Consider the following 15,627-nt stretch of genomic DNA (forward strand, 5'->3'; position numbering starts at 1 on the left):
GGCCGTCCTTAATTGCGTCCCCCGCGCGCCGCGTCGCCCCTCGGGGCCTCCGGGATCCACGGCGCTCGGCAACGATTGTTATTCATTGCTTCTTCAATCGATGGAGTGATCACCGGGCCGAGCGTAGATTGCTTCTTTATTTTCTCGGCCGCCCGCGTCATAATTATCGCCGGTGCTAACGCATCGCCAGCCAAGACGGAGCGATGATGGCGGTGGCGGCGGTGGCGGCGGTGGCGGCGGTGGCGGCGGCGGCGGGGGGAAATGCACACGTGGTCATTCGTCCTCATGATAAAACTCTGGACTTTCTGAAGGTTAAAACAACGTCAATGATGGTTTTTACTTCCTGAGAGCCTTCTCATTTTAACTTAAACGGTATAACGCAAAGGTTCCCAACCTGGGGCCGGGTTCCAGGGGGTCCCCAGCAAAAACATTAGCAGTTAAAAATTCACCATTACTTATTCTTCATTCAAGGCGTTCGCCCCTGTGAGATGATGACGGTGGTGATCACATGTTCTCTGTTACCGCCCTGACAGTGGTGGAACTCTGGACTAAATCTTACCAAACCACGAAAATCGACTCAGATTGGGCCCCTGAGTCATAACCTTGGCAAATGGGCTAACGCGTCTCAAACTGAGGGTCCTTGATGTGAAAATGCTTGAGGATCACTGGTACATACAGTAGGCGGTGAAAGAAGCCTCTGGTGCAAAACCAGGTCAGCGACGTCTGTCAATCGACAGGGTGTAAAGCCCGTCACCGTTAATCATTCTCATTTTCTTACATGACAACAGCTAATTATTATGGGAGTGCAGAAGAGCGTTCACCTAGACGTGCCTCCACGATTTAACAAGGAAAAGCTCAGATTATCTCCTGACACCGTAAAGACACGCTTCACACCGAATGCGTATCCCCATCAGACAGTGGGATCCTCCCCCTCTCAGCCGCGGAGGAATGAACGGACTTCCGGTTTGCATTTTGCCGTTTGTCGTATTCGGTGTGAGGCCGGCTGTAGAAGTCTGCAAAGCCAGAGTATAATTAACCGACGATTAAACCCAAATCATTAAAAAAAAGAAAAGAAAAAAAAAGCGCTGCCAGATTGGATGGTAGTGACGCCGCTGTATGGTGGCGTCACTACCAGGGTTGGCGTCACCCGGTGCGGAGTGGTTGAAGCAGAAATTAATACGTGCCGGTAAAACCCTTATTCGCCTGTTGGGGTGACACTACGCAGGGCTTTATTTGTTTCTTCCAAATAGGAAACGGAGGAAAATAAACAGGTTCCCATCTCCAGCCCCATATTACTAACGTCATGTCTGTTGGTGATGACGTTTGTTACAGAAAAAATAAAAACAAAACACGCCATTTATTTTAAAAACCAGCCCAATGGGATCAGAAGTAGCCCAATCCGGCAACACCGGGAGGGAAAATTTGTTATCAGCATCCCCAGATAGGAGGATGGGGGAAGATTACCTCTTTTAGCTTGATTTCTTTCAATGGAGGTCACACACACGCACATACAAACGCACAGGCGCACACACACACACACACGGGCGCACACACACACACACACGGACGCACACACACATGCGCAGGCCCACGCGCACACACACACACACACACACACACACACACACACACACACACACACACACACACACACACACACACACACACACACACACACACACACACACACACACACACACACACACACAGGCTTCCTCCTCTGATGCAGGGACACAAAATCACACCCTACTTCCATTTTGCCTAATCCTCGCGTGTGAAATGGAGCTCAAGAACGGTCGACGACACTTTGAAGCTTAATCGACAGGCATCTACCTCTCCTGTCTTCTGTGTGTCTCTGTGTATTTTTATTTTTTTTTTGTTCCCATATCAAACAGAACATCAGAGTCAGACTAGAGTCATGTGGAGTCATTTCAAACCGCACGGATGGCCGCCCTCTAGTGGCCACTCTAAGGACTTCCAACGTCGAAAATAATCAGTGACATTTACCCCGCAGTGACATCACAGAACCAGCCCTGGATCACAACTCGGAATGTGTCCCCCTTCAATTCAACTCAAAGTCAGCGAGACGCGGGTGCACGATGCGCTTGACACCTCTGGATCAGCGGATTCCTTTTTAACCACTGTATCCGAGAGCTCAGCAGCAGGGGACGCCGCCCGACCACACGTGGTCTGCGCTGTGTTTATCAACCGCAGAGAGCGTTCCGCTCGACTGACACCAAGGACAGTCCTTGTCTTTTGCCTTTCTGTCGTCTTCTTCGTTCGGTTGTGGCGCCTCATCCCACTCGCAAGGCGCAGCCTCTGAGACGGGCGTCAGGTGTCTGTCCAGAGGAAGGCCTCGTTGTCCAGGGCGCGGGCCAGCCTGGCGTTGAAGGGCCGGTGGAGCTCCCTGAGCAGGGCTCTGGTCGGAGGCGTCATGGGACCCAGGCTCCTGTCCGCCGCCCGCCGGGTGTTGGACATGGGGCGCTTGGTCAGCGCTGCCCCCGCCTGCTCCGTCAGCGGACCTGCGGGCGGCAACAGAAGGTGTTATGAACTTTGGGTTTTTTTTATGTTGCCGTGGCCTCACACCATCACCCCTCAGTCGGACGGAGGTCAGATCCGCGGTGCATCCATTCAGCTCATTCATTCTTTCAGATTCGCTGTTTAAGACAAGGCAGGAAATTGGAAGGGTGACAGTCATTACACCCCCCCCCGCCGATGTTATCGGAGCTTTTATTGGTACGAACCGACGCCCAGGAAGCCAAACACTCTCTTGATCACGGCGCCGAGGTCGGCCGCGTAGTCCTCCAGTCGGAGGACCAGGATTTGTTCTCTCTGGAAAACGGTCAACCAATCCAGGAGGAAGACGACGTACATGCCTAGATTCAGCCTTACCTGCGGGGGGGACAATTACTTCAACATTCGACATATTTTCACAGTCTATTCAAATGCGTTTTTTTTGTTGGTTTTTTTTTACGTTAAGTGGTAAAATCCCAGCGTTTCTTCAGCTGCACTGACACAATGTGTCCATAAGATGGCGGCAGAATGCAGCGTTTGCCTCTGGGATTGATATTTAAATAGTCTTTAAAACTAAATATGGATAGAAAGAAATATAACTTAAAATTAATATAATTCATGTTAATATTATTTTTTAATGTAATACATTTAATATACATTTATATATGTATAAATATATAAAAGATTTTTGATTAAATTTAAAAAATTATATAAAATAGAAAAAATTAAAATCTAGTGAAAGTTGGCACTTCAACTTGCCGACATGGTGTTGGAGAGGGTGGTGTTGTAGACGCAGGAACGCAGAGAGTTGTTTGACAGACACGACTGGAACAGCTGCACAGAGTCGATGACTTTCTGATGGAAGTCCTCCGCCGACTTGTTGGCCATCTTGAAGTACAGGTAGTCTGAATACAGCCTGCACAGGAGGAGGCGGAAAAGAGTCTACGTCTATGTAAAGGACATGGAAATTAGAACAACAACAAAAAACTATATATATATATATATATATATATATATATATATATATATATTCTTTTGGCATGAAATTTAAAACCAAAACCACACTATGTGTCGGTGCCCTGGACGAGGGCAGGTTTCTCTCTACCTCTCCACCGGGTCTCGAAGCATGATGATGATCTTGGCGTCGGGCTGGACAGCGTGAATAAAGTCCTGGGCCAGGAACGGTGGCTCGGCCTCGTCCCTGTCGTCTCCGTGGAGATAGCTCCAAGCTTGGTTGTCCCACATGGTGGATGCACTGGCCTCACCTGTCCATCCGAACACATGTCGACTTCAATGCTATTTTCATTGCTTCCCCATATTATTATAATATTTTCATTGTTTATTATTATTTTATTTTTTTTGTTGGTTAGTTTTAGGTTTATTGTACATTGCCAAATCTTTCTTGCTAATCGGCTACAATTTTAGTATTTTTTTAATTGTTTATTTATATGGATTATTATTCATGTTAGGTCTTTGCTATTTTTTATGAATTTTTAGGTTTATTGTATATTGCCATTTTAACTCGTAATACTTTATTATCTATATATATCAAACTTGTCATTTCAGAAACCACAGTAAAAGTGGGTTAGGTGGTTGGAAAGTCAAATATACTATTTCTTTATTCTATTTGTTCTTTTGTGCTTTTCTTCATTTATAAAATCTTTTGCTCGAAACTGCGACGCAAACGGTTATGGATCAGAAACACGCCCTAACGCGGGTATTTCCAACGCTCGCAGCATATTGTGCAGATTTCGTGTGAGTGCAAATATTGTGTCACATCAGGGCACTGCAGTTGTTTTGTTGAGCTGCAACAGCTGTGCACAACTCTAATGGGGCGACTGCTTAACCTCCGTAATCCTGATGAAGAGCCTGGAAGCAACCGATAATTGCCCTTTAATACACCACATTCTGGCAGAGGCAAAATCACTTTGAGTATTTTGGAAGGGAGCACATTCCTCTCCCAGGAGGTTTAATCCATTAGTATTCTAGTTGTTTGGCTCTCCTACTACACAATATATACCCTTAATATATATATATAAACATACATACAAACATACATACATATACTGCATATACATATATATATATATATATATACATACATATACATATATATATATACATACATATAAATAAAAACACATACATATATATATATACACAGACATATATATATACACACACACACACATACACACACATATACACACACACACACACATACATATATATACACACACATACACACACACACACACACACACACATATACACACACATATACACACACACGCACACACACACATATACACATATATTCTCACATACACACACACACACACGCACACACACACACACACACACACACACACACACAGTAAATATGCAGATACTGTGCAGGCCAGTCAAGCTGTGCGTTTCTTTCCACAGCAGAGTTAGTAAATCATTTCTTTATAGACCTTGCTTTGTACACAGGGGCACTGTCATCCTGAACCAGAACAACCCCCCGAAACTGCTGCCACAAAGTTGGAAGGGCACAAATCTCTACAATGCCGTCGTACGCTGTAGCATTAAGATTTCCCTTCACCGGAATGAAGGGCTCGAGCCCAAACCGCGAAGAACAGCCCCAGACCATGACTCCTCCAGCACCACACGTTACAGTTGGCTCTGTGCGCTCGGGCAGGTAGCGTTCTCCTGGCATCCGCCAAACCCCAGATTGGTCCGTCAGACGCCAGATGGCGAAGCGCGATTCATGGCTCGGGAGAACCCCTTTCCACCGCGCCGGAGCCCGATGGCCGCGTGCTTTACACCGCTCCGGCCGACGCTTGGCATCGCGCGTGGTGATCTCAGGCACGGGGCGCAGCTGCTCGGCGGTAGAAACCCCGGATCGCCGAGCTCCCGGCGAGCGGCCCTCGTGCCGAAGCCGCTCCCAGAGGCGCTTTGGAACTCGGCGCTGAGTGTGGAAACCGAGGACGGATGACTTTCACGCGCGTCAGAACTCGTTGGCCCCGTTCCGTGTGCGGCCGGCCCCCGTCGCGGTCGAGCCGCCGTCGCTCCTCGGCGTTTTCACGATAAGCGAACTCGCGGTCGACCGGGACAGGTCCGGCGGGGCGGAAATGGGACGAAATGATTTGTTGGGGAGGCCGGCATCCTGTGACAGCGCCACGTTGAAAGTCCCTGAGCTTTTTAGGACGATCCACTCTACTGCAAATGGAGGTTCCGTGGCTGCACGCTTGATTTTATGCACCTGTTAGTAATGGGTGTGGCTGAAATAGCCAAACCCATTAATTAGAAGGGGTGTACTTTCGGCTATGTAGTTTACATATCCACACTTGCGTTCACCTGTAATGAGATTAATCTGTCCATGGCTCTGAGATGAATTTGCAGCCATGCTCTCCTGGATGTGGTGGGCCGCCAGGTCAAACAGGTCCAGGTAATCCTCCACGGGAAACCGCTCCTGGAAGCCATCTTTAAAACGGATATAACCTACGCCGCAAGCAAAATTACAATTAAAATGACAATTTATTTATTTATTTATTTATTTATTTATTTATTACCATTTTCATTCAAATAATAGACTGGGATAAATTAGATGAATTCGTTGGATGAATGACTAATTTGATTTCAACCTTCAAAGCAGAATTTAAAAGGTAAAAGAATGTGGCTTCTTTTTTTTTATTCTGCCCGGGCGGGTCTCGGCAGCGCTCCGCTCCGTTGAAAAACCCAAAAGAAAGATGCTAAAAATAACTCCATCCAAGCACCTTCAGCAATCTAAACCTCCACGGCTGCGGCATCAGATAGGGGACTGTGATCAATAGCCGCCCCCCACACACACACCCACCCCCCTCCGTGTCTTCACCAGCTCTCCCACCGACGCTGGTTCTCCCGGGCCGGGGAGCTGTGCACAACGCTCAATTAGTGGATTTCGTGAAAAAATAAAATTACATTTAAAAAAAAAAAAAAGAAAGCAGGAGGTTTGAGATCATTATCGCCCGCCCCCACAGCTCCCTCACAGCCTCAAATAACACGCCAAGGTCATAGACTCAGGCCCACTAAGGAAGATCCAGAATTACCACAGACGTCATCGTAACCTCTTCTTCAAACACTCGGTATGTATTCATGTTTCCTTTTCCTGTAGAGCAGGGCTCTCAAACTGCAGGCCCGGGGGCCACATCTGGGCCCGCAAGAAAATTGAATGTGGCCCCGCTACACGGTCATAATATAGTGATTTATATGTTTTTATTTATCCGTTTTATTTATTCATACTTTTCACGTCACAATGCTTCATTAATCCACACAAATGTACTTAATGTTCTCAAAATATAATAAACAGAATTGAATAGATCATAAAGGAGCTATTTCTAACAGGATTACAAGGCAATTGACTGATGTGCAGAGGAAAAAAATTGTTTTAATTCAAAACAGGCCAGTTTTGCCTTGAAGTCGAACACAGCCCCATAGAAGAAGACAACCTGGCCAGCGGCCCCCGGGTCGTTTGAGTTTGAGGCCCCTGCCGTAGAGTGTAATGTCTGAAGCACCTGTCGCACTGTATTACATACAGCTTGCTGTGTTCTTTCTATTCTTTGTGTTTACTCCTCGCTCCTTCCCATTGACTCACATCCACTGCACCCACTGGATTCTGATGGAGGTGGAGGGGGAGCTGCTGTGGTGACAGTGACATCACTTGACGCATGCTGTGCCAAAGTACAACTATTGATGAAACGAATGAGTAAAAATTAGTAAAACGTACTTAAAAAGTAATTGGCTGCTTTGAACACACCAATAAGCCTGGCCTCTGGTACTATCAGTGTTTGGTAGAAAGGACACAGCTTCTATGTTCAACATTTTAGTGAAAGCTGAAATCGTCATCAATTTTCATCAAAAAGTGCTATTTTAAATCCAAAAACTGTTTAAAGAACAATTTTATAGAGAACTAGCAAATTCATCGGACGATACAAAATATATATATTAAAAAAAAAATATATATATATATTTTTTTTTTTTTTTTTTTTTTTTTTTTTTCTCCACCATACAAACTTAAGTGTGAGTAGACACAAATCTACTCAATTACCATAACTTGACTACTGACAGTACTTCCAGCCCTGGCACTCCTGGTCACCTCATCTATGGCATAGCAATCCCCCGGAGGGAGGGTTCGCACACTCTCTGCCCGGTAACACTCAGAGACAGGGAGAAAAGAAAGAAGAACAACAACAAAGAGCCGTCTCACCGAAGCGTTTTCTCGTCCACCAATGCGGCTCCTTCATGGTGGTGAACTTCACCTCGGGGTGCAGCAGCAACCTGACGAACAGGTCCGTGGTCCCGCACTTGGGCTGGCCCACGATGTAGAAATAGGGCAGGCAGCGCAGGCGGCACAGCCGCCCGTCTTTGCGGCGCAGGTGCCCGGGGAAGCGGCTCGCCAGGTAATCGCAGACGGCCTTGAAGCTCTTGGAGCGGAGGGTGAACAGGTTCTTCTCGTAGGGGTCCGGGTCGGCTCGGGTGTCGGCGGGGAACTCCTCGTGCCAGCAGGGGTTCTTGGCGTCGGCGAGGAACCGCCTGGGAACCGCCGAGAACAACTGCGGGAGAGGAAAACCGCTAAAAATGAACCAAGGATTAAATTTTTTCCGTGATGATAAATGGCTTTGAACTGAGACTCTTCTCTTACGTGGGGGTCGGTGGCCATCACCTCCCTTTCGTCGGGGACCCTCCGCGGCGGGTACTCCAGTTTGGAGAGGATCTGATCCGCCAGCCGTTTGATATCCAGCGAGCAATTTCGCTTCGGGGACGCCGCGGCGGGCGGCTCCGCCTTTGCCCTGGAGGGTGCCGGGGCGTCGTGGCGCAGGGGCAAAGGCGCGAAGCTGAGCCCTCTGCGGTCCCACGTCAGGACGTAGGAGGCTACGATGACGAAGGTCAGCGTCAGCCCCAGCAGGAAGCCCGCCGCCTGGACCTTGGTGACGCCCCTCCGGCCGCCCGGCAACGGCGTTCTACGGAGGTCGCGGGGCTTTTCCATCGCGCCGGCGCCCTAACGGCGACCCGGGGGCGACATGGAGGGACGGCGGGCCGGGCGGGGGACATGCACGGAATCGGAACCAGAAATCCGGAGGAAAGTCTCTTTCCCAAAAAGGGTTGGAGTCTCATCTGAGCCGCCGGCGGTTCATGGATGGAAACATGTTTTTTTTAAACGTCCTGCGGGTCATGGTTTGACTTTAATCCCAACATGGTAACCTCCCGATCTTCGAGGCCAGGTTTGGGCCGGACCACCTATGAAAGAATAACATAAAAAAAAAAAAAAAATCATATTAAAAAATCAGCGGGCGTCTATTTGAAGTGCAGCTGGGGCTTGCTCGGAGGTATCCCCGTGCCGGTGTAACAAGAAGCACTGAGATGAGGGCGCTCCGTCGCTCCGCTGGTGATGCGCTAATGCACGGATAAACCACGAGCACGCTTTTTAGAGGTCCCCCTCGATTGGCCCTTGGGATAAGGGCCGCGCATCGCGAGTGCAAAGACGAGCTCCCGCCGTGAGACTTCCAAGGGCAAAATAATAAGGAGTCTGTAATTCAAAACTTGAAAACACACGATTATCCGCCCCCCCCGCCCCACGGGCAGCACGGGCCCTGCAGAGAGAGGTTTTTTTTTGTTGTTTTTTTTTCAAACCCGAAAATATAACTTTCCGCGAGAGGGAGGGAAGGTTAGCGGCTCGCGGGGGCCCCCGAGGAGCTATTGATACAGGTGGGGCAAACGCAAAGAAAAAACTTTTTGTTTTTTTTGTTTTTTTCCCCAACGTGCCGTGTAAACACTAAAAAAACAAGAGAACATTATTCCTGGAGCTGCGTGTGTTGATGAAAACCAGGCACAGAAGTGTCAGATATTATCAAAACGCTTCCCTCACACCTACCCTTTCAGGAAATCACCTATCTGGCAGAGGGCTTGTTCGGATTGCACCAATTTCACTGGACCCTGAAATGAACGTGTTATTTCTTGCCGCATGGTCAAGTCGTATTCGTTTAAAGTCACAAAACATTATGACATTATGTTATTATAGCTCTGAAATCACTTATAGGATCTGATTCTTCGGTTGGAATGGGAACACATTTGAATGTTATTTTGTCTGAATGGTTATTAACATTATGACTGAGCATTATATTAAAGCACTCGTTTTATTGTTTTATACTACTATACATCGGGTGACAATCCAATATCTTATATTATCCAGAATAGACGAAGTAGAAGTCAAAATGCACATTACGTTTGAGCAAAACAACACGCTGGCGGACTTCGGTTTCGTTTAGTCGTACAGTCGGGATTCCAGGGTTTGGGAAAAGGAATGTTCAAGCCTGCGAACTCACCAACTCCGCCGCTCGTCCAGGCCGGTGTTTATCATTCTAGCTCCTTAAAGCAGGTAAATATTATCATCCTCCCTCTCCGCCATCGCATGAGATGCACTGACTGCTGGGGCACGGAATCTCTCCCCGTGTGTGCGAGAGAGAGCGAGAGAGAGAGAGAGAGAGAGAGAGAGAGAGAGAGAGAGAGAGAGAGAGAGAGAGAGAGAGATAAGGCGTTCAGGGGCTAAGGAGGTGAGGAGAGAAGCAAAAATCGAGGGGAAATGCACAAGATTGGAACAAAGGAGGAGCATAGATGGAACAAATGAAGAGACGACGACGGCGGTCTGGAACTGATCTACGGTTGGGAACAAGCTGCAGGTGGGATTGACTGAGTTACAAAACTACACAACCGCCGCCTAAATCCAGCAAATACAGAGCTAGATGTCACCCATTCTGCAAGTCGTTTTGCACCAACCATGCCGGAAAGCTCTCGTTGTCGTCGGGCAGATACACGCTGGGGGGGGTTATCGACCTCCTCGGCCCCGTGGGAAACGGGCCAAAACGAGCACCGAGGGCCTCGCTCCCACGGAGCCGCCGCGACCAATCGTCCTTACCGCTCGGAGCGAGAGGGCGTCTCGAAAGAAGGACAGGAAGTGAGGGTCCGGGATTCCTCGTTTGGAAAGAGGCACATTCCTGTACGTCCTCCCGGGACGCTACGAGACGCATGTTCCCGAGGCCGGCTGGTGTCAACACCCGGAGGGGTTATGCAAGCCGGCGAGGCAGGGGGGAGGGTGGAATTCCCATCGGGTGTGCAAACACAAAAAGGCGTCCGTGGCCAGAGGCCGGCGCACGAGGCGCCGCGTTTGTTTACAGACGCAGAAAGCGCGCAGGGTGGTGGTGGAGGAATGCACGCGCGGGAATAGCATGAAATACATCATGGCTGCTCCATGTGTGTCTCTCGTCTGCGCCTGACCAATTCATGATCATTTTGGATATCTTACACCCTCTAAGGTCCCGGTTGTTACCATTGGTGCCTTGACATAGTCCTTACACAAACAGCGAAGAATCGCGCTGTTTCTTACGCGTCTCCGTGGGATACTGGTTTCTGATTGGTCGACAGCGACAATCGGAGCCGAGTTGTTTATGAATAAGGAGCGCTGCCCGTTAATAACGACTGTCGTCAGCGGTTCACGTCCCCCATGGATCGGGCGCGGTCCCGGCCTCGGTGCCTCGGCCAGATCCCAGAGTGTGGTGTTGGGAAATAGGGAAGCGACGCCCTGACGGAGGCGTCAGATGACGGATGAGCAAACAGGGGGGAAAGTTAGGGCCTAACCGTATTTCACAAACACAAACACAGCACAACACAAAATAATAATAATAATGATGAGCCAGTCGCTTCGAAGTCGGGACTCTCGTGACTGAGAGAGCGGCACTTTGACGCAAGTTCCTGTTTGTCATCGTGGATGAATTTTTGAGGCAGTCTTTGGCAGCGTCTCTAAATACCTCATGAGGACACAGGACGTGGGCTGTATCCGTCCAATCGGGCTATCGGCGCGATCTCCATCCCCATCCCCCGTCTTTAACCAGGGCTCAACCGCGAAGAAAGTGCGTTTCGCACTTCTCACAGGAAACTCCCCCCAGGCCACGGGTCCCGTGCCGCCGTGCGGCTCCAGGCGGCACATACTGTGTTTTTCGGACATTTACCAAAAGCACCCGTTATGAGGGGCGCGGGTCCACCTTGGGGACATCTGGGAAGCAGATGCGGTCCTCGCTTGAACTGTGCCGAGTGCGTGCCGGTGTGTATTTTTGCATGTGCGCACATGTACATTTGAACGCACATGTGCGGAAAGCATTAATGGAGGGCAGAGGCTGTTTTCACCGTGTTTAAAAGACGGTGTGACATCAATAAACAGCGCAGGGAGCGTGAGGTGTGTCTCCTACTGTTGGGCAGGCACGCGTTGGGAACTGTAATTATTGCTTAAGAAATTAAATGGGTTAACCGTAGCACCAAGAGGGTGGACTGAACACGGGCACTAATTGTTTATGTCACAAAATTACATAAATAAAAATAAAAGTAATTATGCTATTTGAGCTATTTGCCGTGAAGTTGCAAGAATGACACACCAACGCCAAATCTTATTCTGAAGTAAATATGGAATAATAATGAGGCAGCTTTTCAGTACCAGTACCTTTACAAACAGTCTTGACAGATATAGAAAAAGATTCAAATAATATATCTGAATATAGAGAAGTATTCACATTCATGTATTTTACAAAACAAGAAAAAAAACTGCAGAAATGTACATATTTTAATATGTAAACTGTATATTGTAAAATTAGAAAAATATAAGGTGAAACTTTTCACAATTTATGAAAAGAGGTTTAATATAGTTATGATTTCACAATATCTTGTAAAAATATGAATTATTTTCCAATACACTCATTTTAAACATGGCTGCCTCATCTCTTGATGTCATTGCTATATGTAATAATGAAAAACAGAGAGTGTATGCATCTAATATTTTCCTGGGCTGCTACCAACTCCAACGACATTGGACAGATTCAATCCCTGTTGTTAGCAGAGGAGGATAAATGGCGTGCAAACACCCAATTAAATGGGAGCCCGATCGATAGCTCCCGCGTGTCGGAAAGCGTCGGCGGCCCGTGGCGTGTCGGGGCGTCCACCAATCGGACGCATGCGGCTCCCCGCGGCGGCGGCAGGACCAAACTTGGCCGCCCCGTCATGCGAATCAAACGCTCGGAGACAGAATCTGTCAGTGGCCGTTTATTTGATACCACGTGGGTATGACGCAGGAGCACAAAACCCAGACACAAGTGCCGGCATGATAGTCATCAGTCATCCTGAATTCCAAGGGGTTTCTCGCAGGGTTCACTGTGTTCACGGATCACAAAAGGCTCCAACGAGGGTCAAATTTATTAACATTTGCTTCTTAGCAGATTAGAAAAATTAAAGCACAATGTTTCATTTACTCTATTTGTTAACGTACATTCTGATTGAGGGGATGTAATGTCTTGTGAAAAACTATTTGAATTACTCATTACGCATTGCACTACTTGGCATTTGTGGATATCGAATTGCTCCAGCGGGTGTTTCTATTTATGAGCCTGCGATATCTCATCTTTAAAAAGAAAAGACCCCCCGCCTTATCCGTTGCTATAGAAATGAGTGTGTGCCGTTGCCAAAACACGACCCTCCATTGGACCTTTGCACATTCCCAAAGTGATCCGTTGCAGATTCCTTTGTTTTCCATTTGCGGCAGACCCCCAAGCGTCCAATCCAAACAATCTGATACAGTAGTTCTCTCTCTCCCACTCTCTCTCCATCCCCATCTTTCTCCACCCCCCCCCCTCCTCTCCTTTAACATAGATGCAGAGTGCAGTAGAGCTTTGGTTTCTCCACAGCTCCCAATGGTTCCACTGACTCTATGGGGCTGGGGGGACGGTGGGACGGGGGGACGGGGGGACGGGGGGATGGGGGTGTCTACCTTGAAGCTCCCTGCCCTGCAGACCAGAGGCTCCCTAAACCGGGTGTGGACGGCGTAATGGACGAGGGGGTCGATCGGGTGGTGGCGGTGGGTCTATCCGTCTCCGGACCGGTCAGGACCCGCATCGAGGGAAGGGGTCGGCGGGTGATCACCGGGGTCGCTGATAACAGACGAAACGTCAGACGGGAGCGCCCTGGCGAACCGTGGCCGGGCCGTGTCCGGCAACACATGCGCGTCCCTCAAAAAACCCCAGCGGAGCCCAAAAACAACGAAAAATAAATAAGAAAATAAATAAAATTTAAAAAAGCCGGTTAATAACAACACGTCCGGCGGCTCGAGTGCAGCCGGACCAAAAAAAAAAAAAAAAAACAATTTGACGACGGAGTTTACGCTGCGCTGTAAACAAGGAGCGGCGAGGTCTTGGAGAGCGGCCGCGGGCTGCCGCAGGTTGCGGTAAACAGCGCCATAAATACGGGAGATGAGGCCCGAGAAGACGCTCCGAGGAGTGTATCCAAAAATGTTTACGGCAGTTTTGTCTTTGATTCACAACGCAGCCGTCTGTCGGCCTCGCTCCGCGGCTCCAAAGAATCCATAACTCCCCCGGAGCCGAGACGCTGAGAGATTCTGCAGCTGTTCAGACGCCGGGGCCGGGGTGGGGGTCGTGGGTGGGGGAGTGTGTGGGAGTGGGGGTCTGTATATATTTCGGTATTCGCTGGGGAGCTTTGGGAGAACCCATAGCCAGAAATGATTTTATTAATTTATTGTTACAACATTAGGTCTTCTGGATTCTCGGCCTCCCCCCCCCCCCCCCCCCCCCCCACAATCAAGGACCCTCCATTTGAGACGCGTTAGTTCCCACGGAGCGAGATATTTTCCGTCCCTGGGACCCCCAATCTGAGAGGGTTTTTTTGTTTATGTTTTTTTATTGGAGGTTACAGTGGAACTAGGATCAAGACGCTCGTTGTTGTATTATTGTATGTTCTCTAACGGATCTCGCGATGAAATAAAGGCGAAGTTGAACTGTTAATCACTTGTTCCGGGGACCCCCGTGGAGACTCTTGAAGGACCCCTGGGGTGGGGGTCCCCGAACCACACGTTGAGAACCACTGGTCAAAGACATCCATCCACCCCTTCCAAACAAAGCAGGTACCCAGAACAAGATACGACCCACTGACTTTTTATATATATAAATATATATATATATATATATATATATATATATATATATATATATATATATATATATATATATATATATATATATATATATATATGGTTTTTTTTGTATTTTCTATCACTCATAAGAAGATGAGATATGAGATCAGACCATCGGGTCAATACTCACAGTGAAGTTTGGTCGGTGACGCTGCGCAACGAGAGCCAAAATGTGTCCGGACTCCAGACAGATCCAGATCCCCCAGGAAGTTCAATGAGAATCAGATCAGATCAGATCAGATCAGATCACCATCCTCATCCTCATCCTCATCCCCCTCATCCTCACCCCGCACCCGGTGCAGCCTCCGTGTGAGGCTTTCCACGCTGACTGATCCGTCTCGCTGCGATCCACAGCGAGTCGCGCTGCGTGGGGCTGAAACTTGGCAGAAGGAGGGAGACGCGCAACAGCGCAAGGTTGTGTGCACGCGTGTGTGCGTGTGTGCGTGTGTGCGTGTGTGTGTGTGTGTGTGTGTGATCTTTCTTAAAGCAACGTGGAGATATTATTATTAATAGGTATATTATTATACCTGTGGGACTCTCAGATTGTCACTTGCTCCAGTGGTGGATACATACACTGTGTGTGTGTGTGTGTGTGTGTGTGTGTGTGTGTGTGTGTGTGTGTGTGTGTGTGTGTGTGTGTGTGTGTGTGTGTGTGTGTGTGTGTGTATACAGTATATATATATAATTAATAAAACAAACAAATAGTATGTGTTCGTTTTATAATAATTCGTACAGTATTTACAATTATAACATAATGATCCAATTATTACTGATTATTATAAAATAATAATAACAGTCTTGATAATAGCAGTCACGCGAAAGGGACGTTTCCGCCTCATAAATAGATAGACATTACAGTATGGCTGCAGTAAATGGTCCCCTGGTATGGACTGAACCTGGGGTTCCCAATCTGTTTTCCTCTATATAAAAATAAAGGTAAAATCAGAATTCAGAACCATCCCCCCCTTTCTTTTTTTCCCCAGAATTGGGGTTGGCATGGTGTATATGGCCATAAAAAAGGTTTGGAAACTACTGGACTAAACAATCTAAAAATGTATTTCTGTTCAGAT

At 48.0% G+C, this 15,627-nt stretch overlaps 1 protein-coding gene across 1 annotated transcript; it reads right to left on the reverse strand.

The window, feature by feature from the left end:
• Positions 1–1,848: 1,848 nt before the first annotated feature.
• Positions 1,849–8,491, reverse strand: LOC307242106 (carbohydrate sulfotransferase 15-like; the record flags this gene model as incomplete). The annotated part of the gene is made up of 7 exons (XM_080016440.1): positions 1,849–2,522; positions 2,745–2,892; positions 3,274–3,430; positions 3,620–3,779; positions 5,857–6,000; positions 7,745–8,090; positions 8,180–8,491. Coding segments are annotated over 7 exons (1,458 nt in total), but the record flags the coding sequence as incomplete, so codon positions are not given.
• Positions 8,492–15,627: the final 7,136 nt, after the last annotated feature.

Source organism: Zeus faber (assembly GCF_960531495.2).
Source record: "Zeus faber genome assembly, chromosome: 16".
NCBI lineage: Eukaryota > Metazoa > Chordata > Actinopteri > Zeiformes > Zeidae > Zeus > Zeus faber.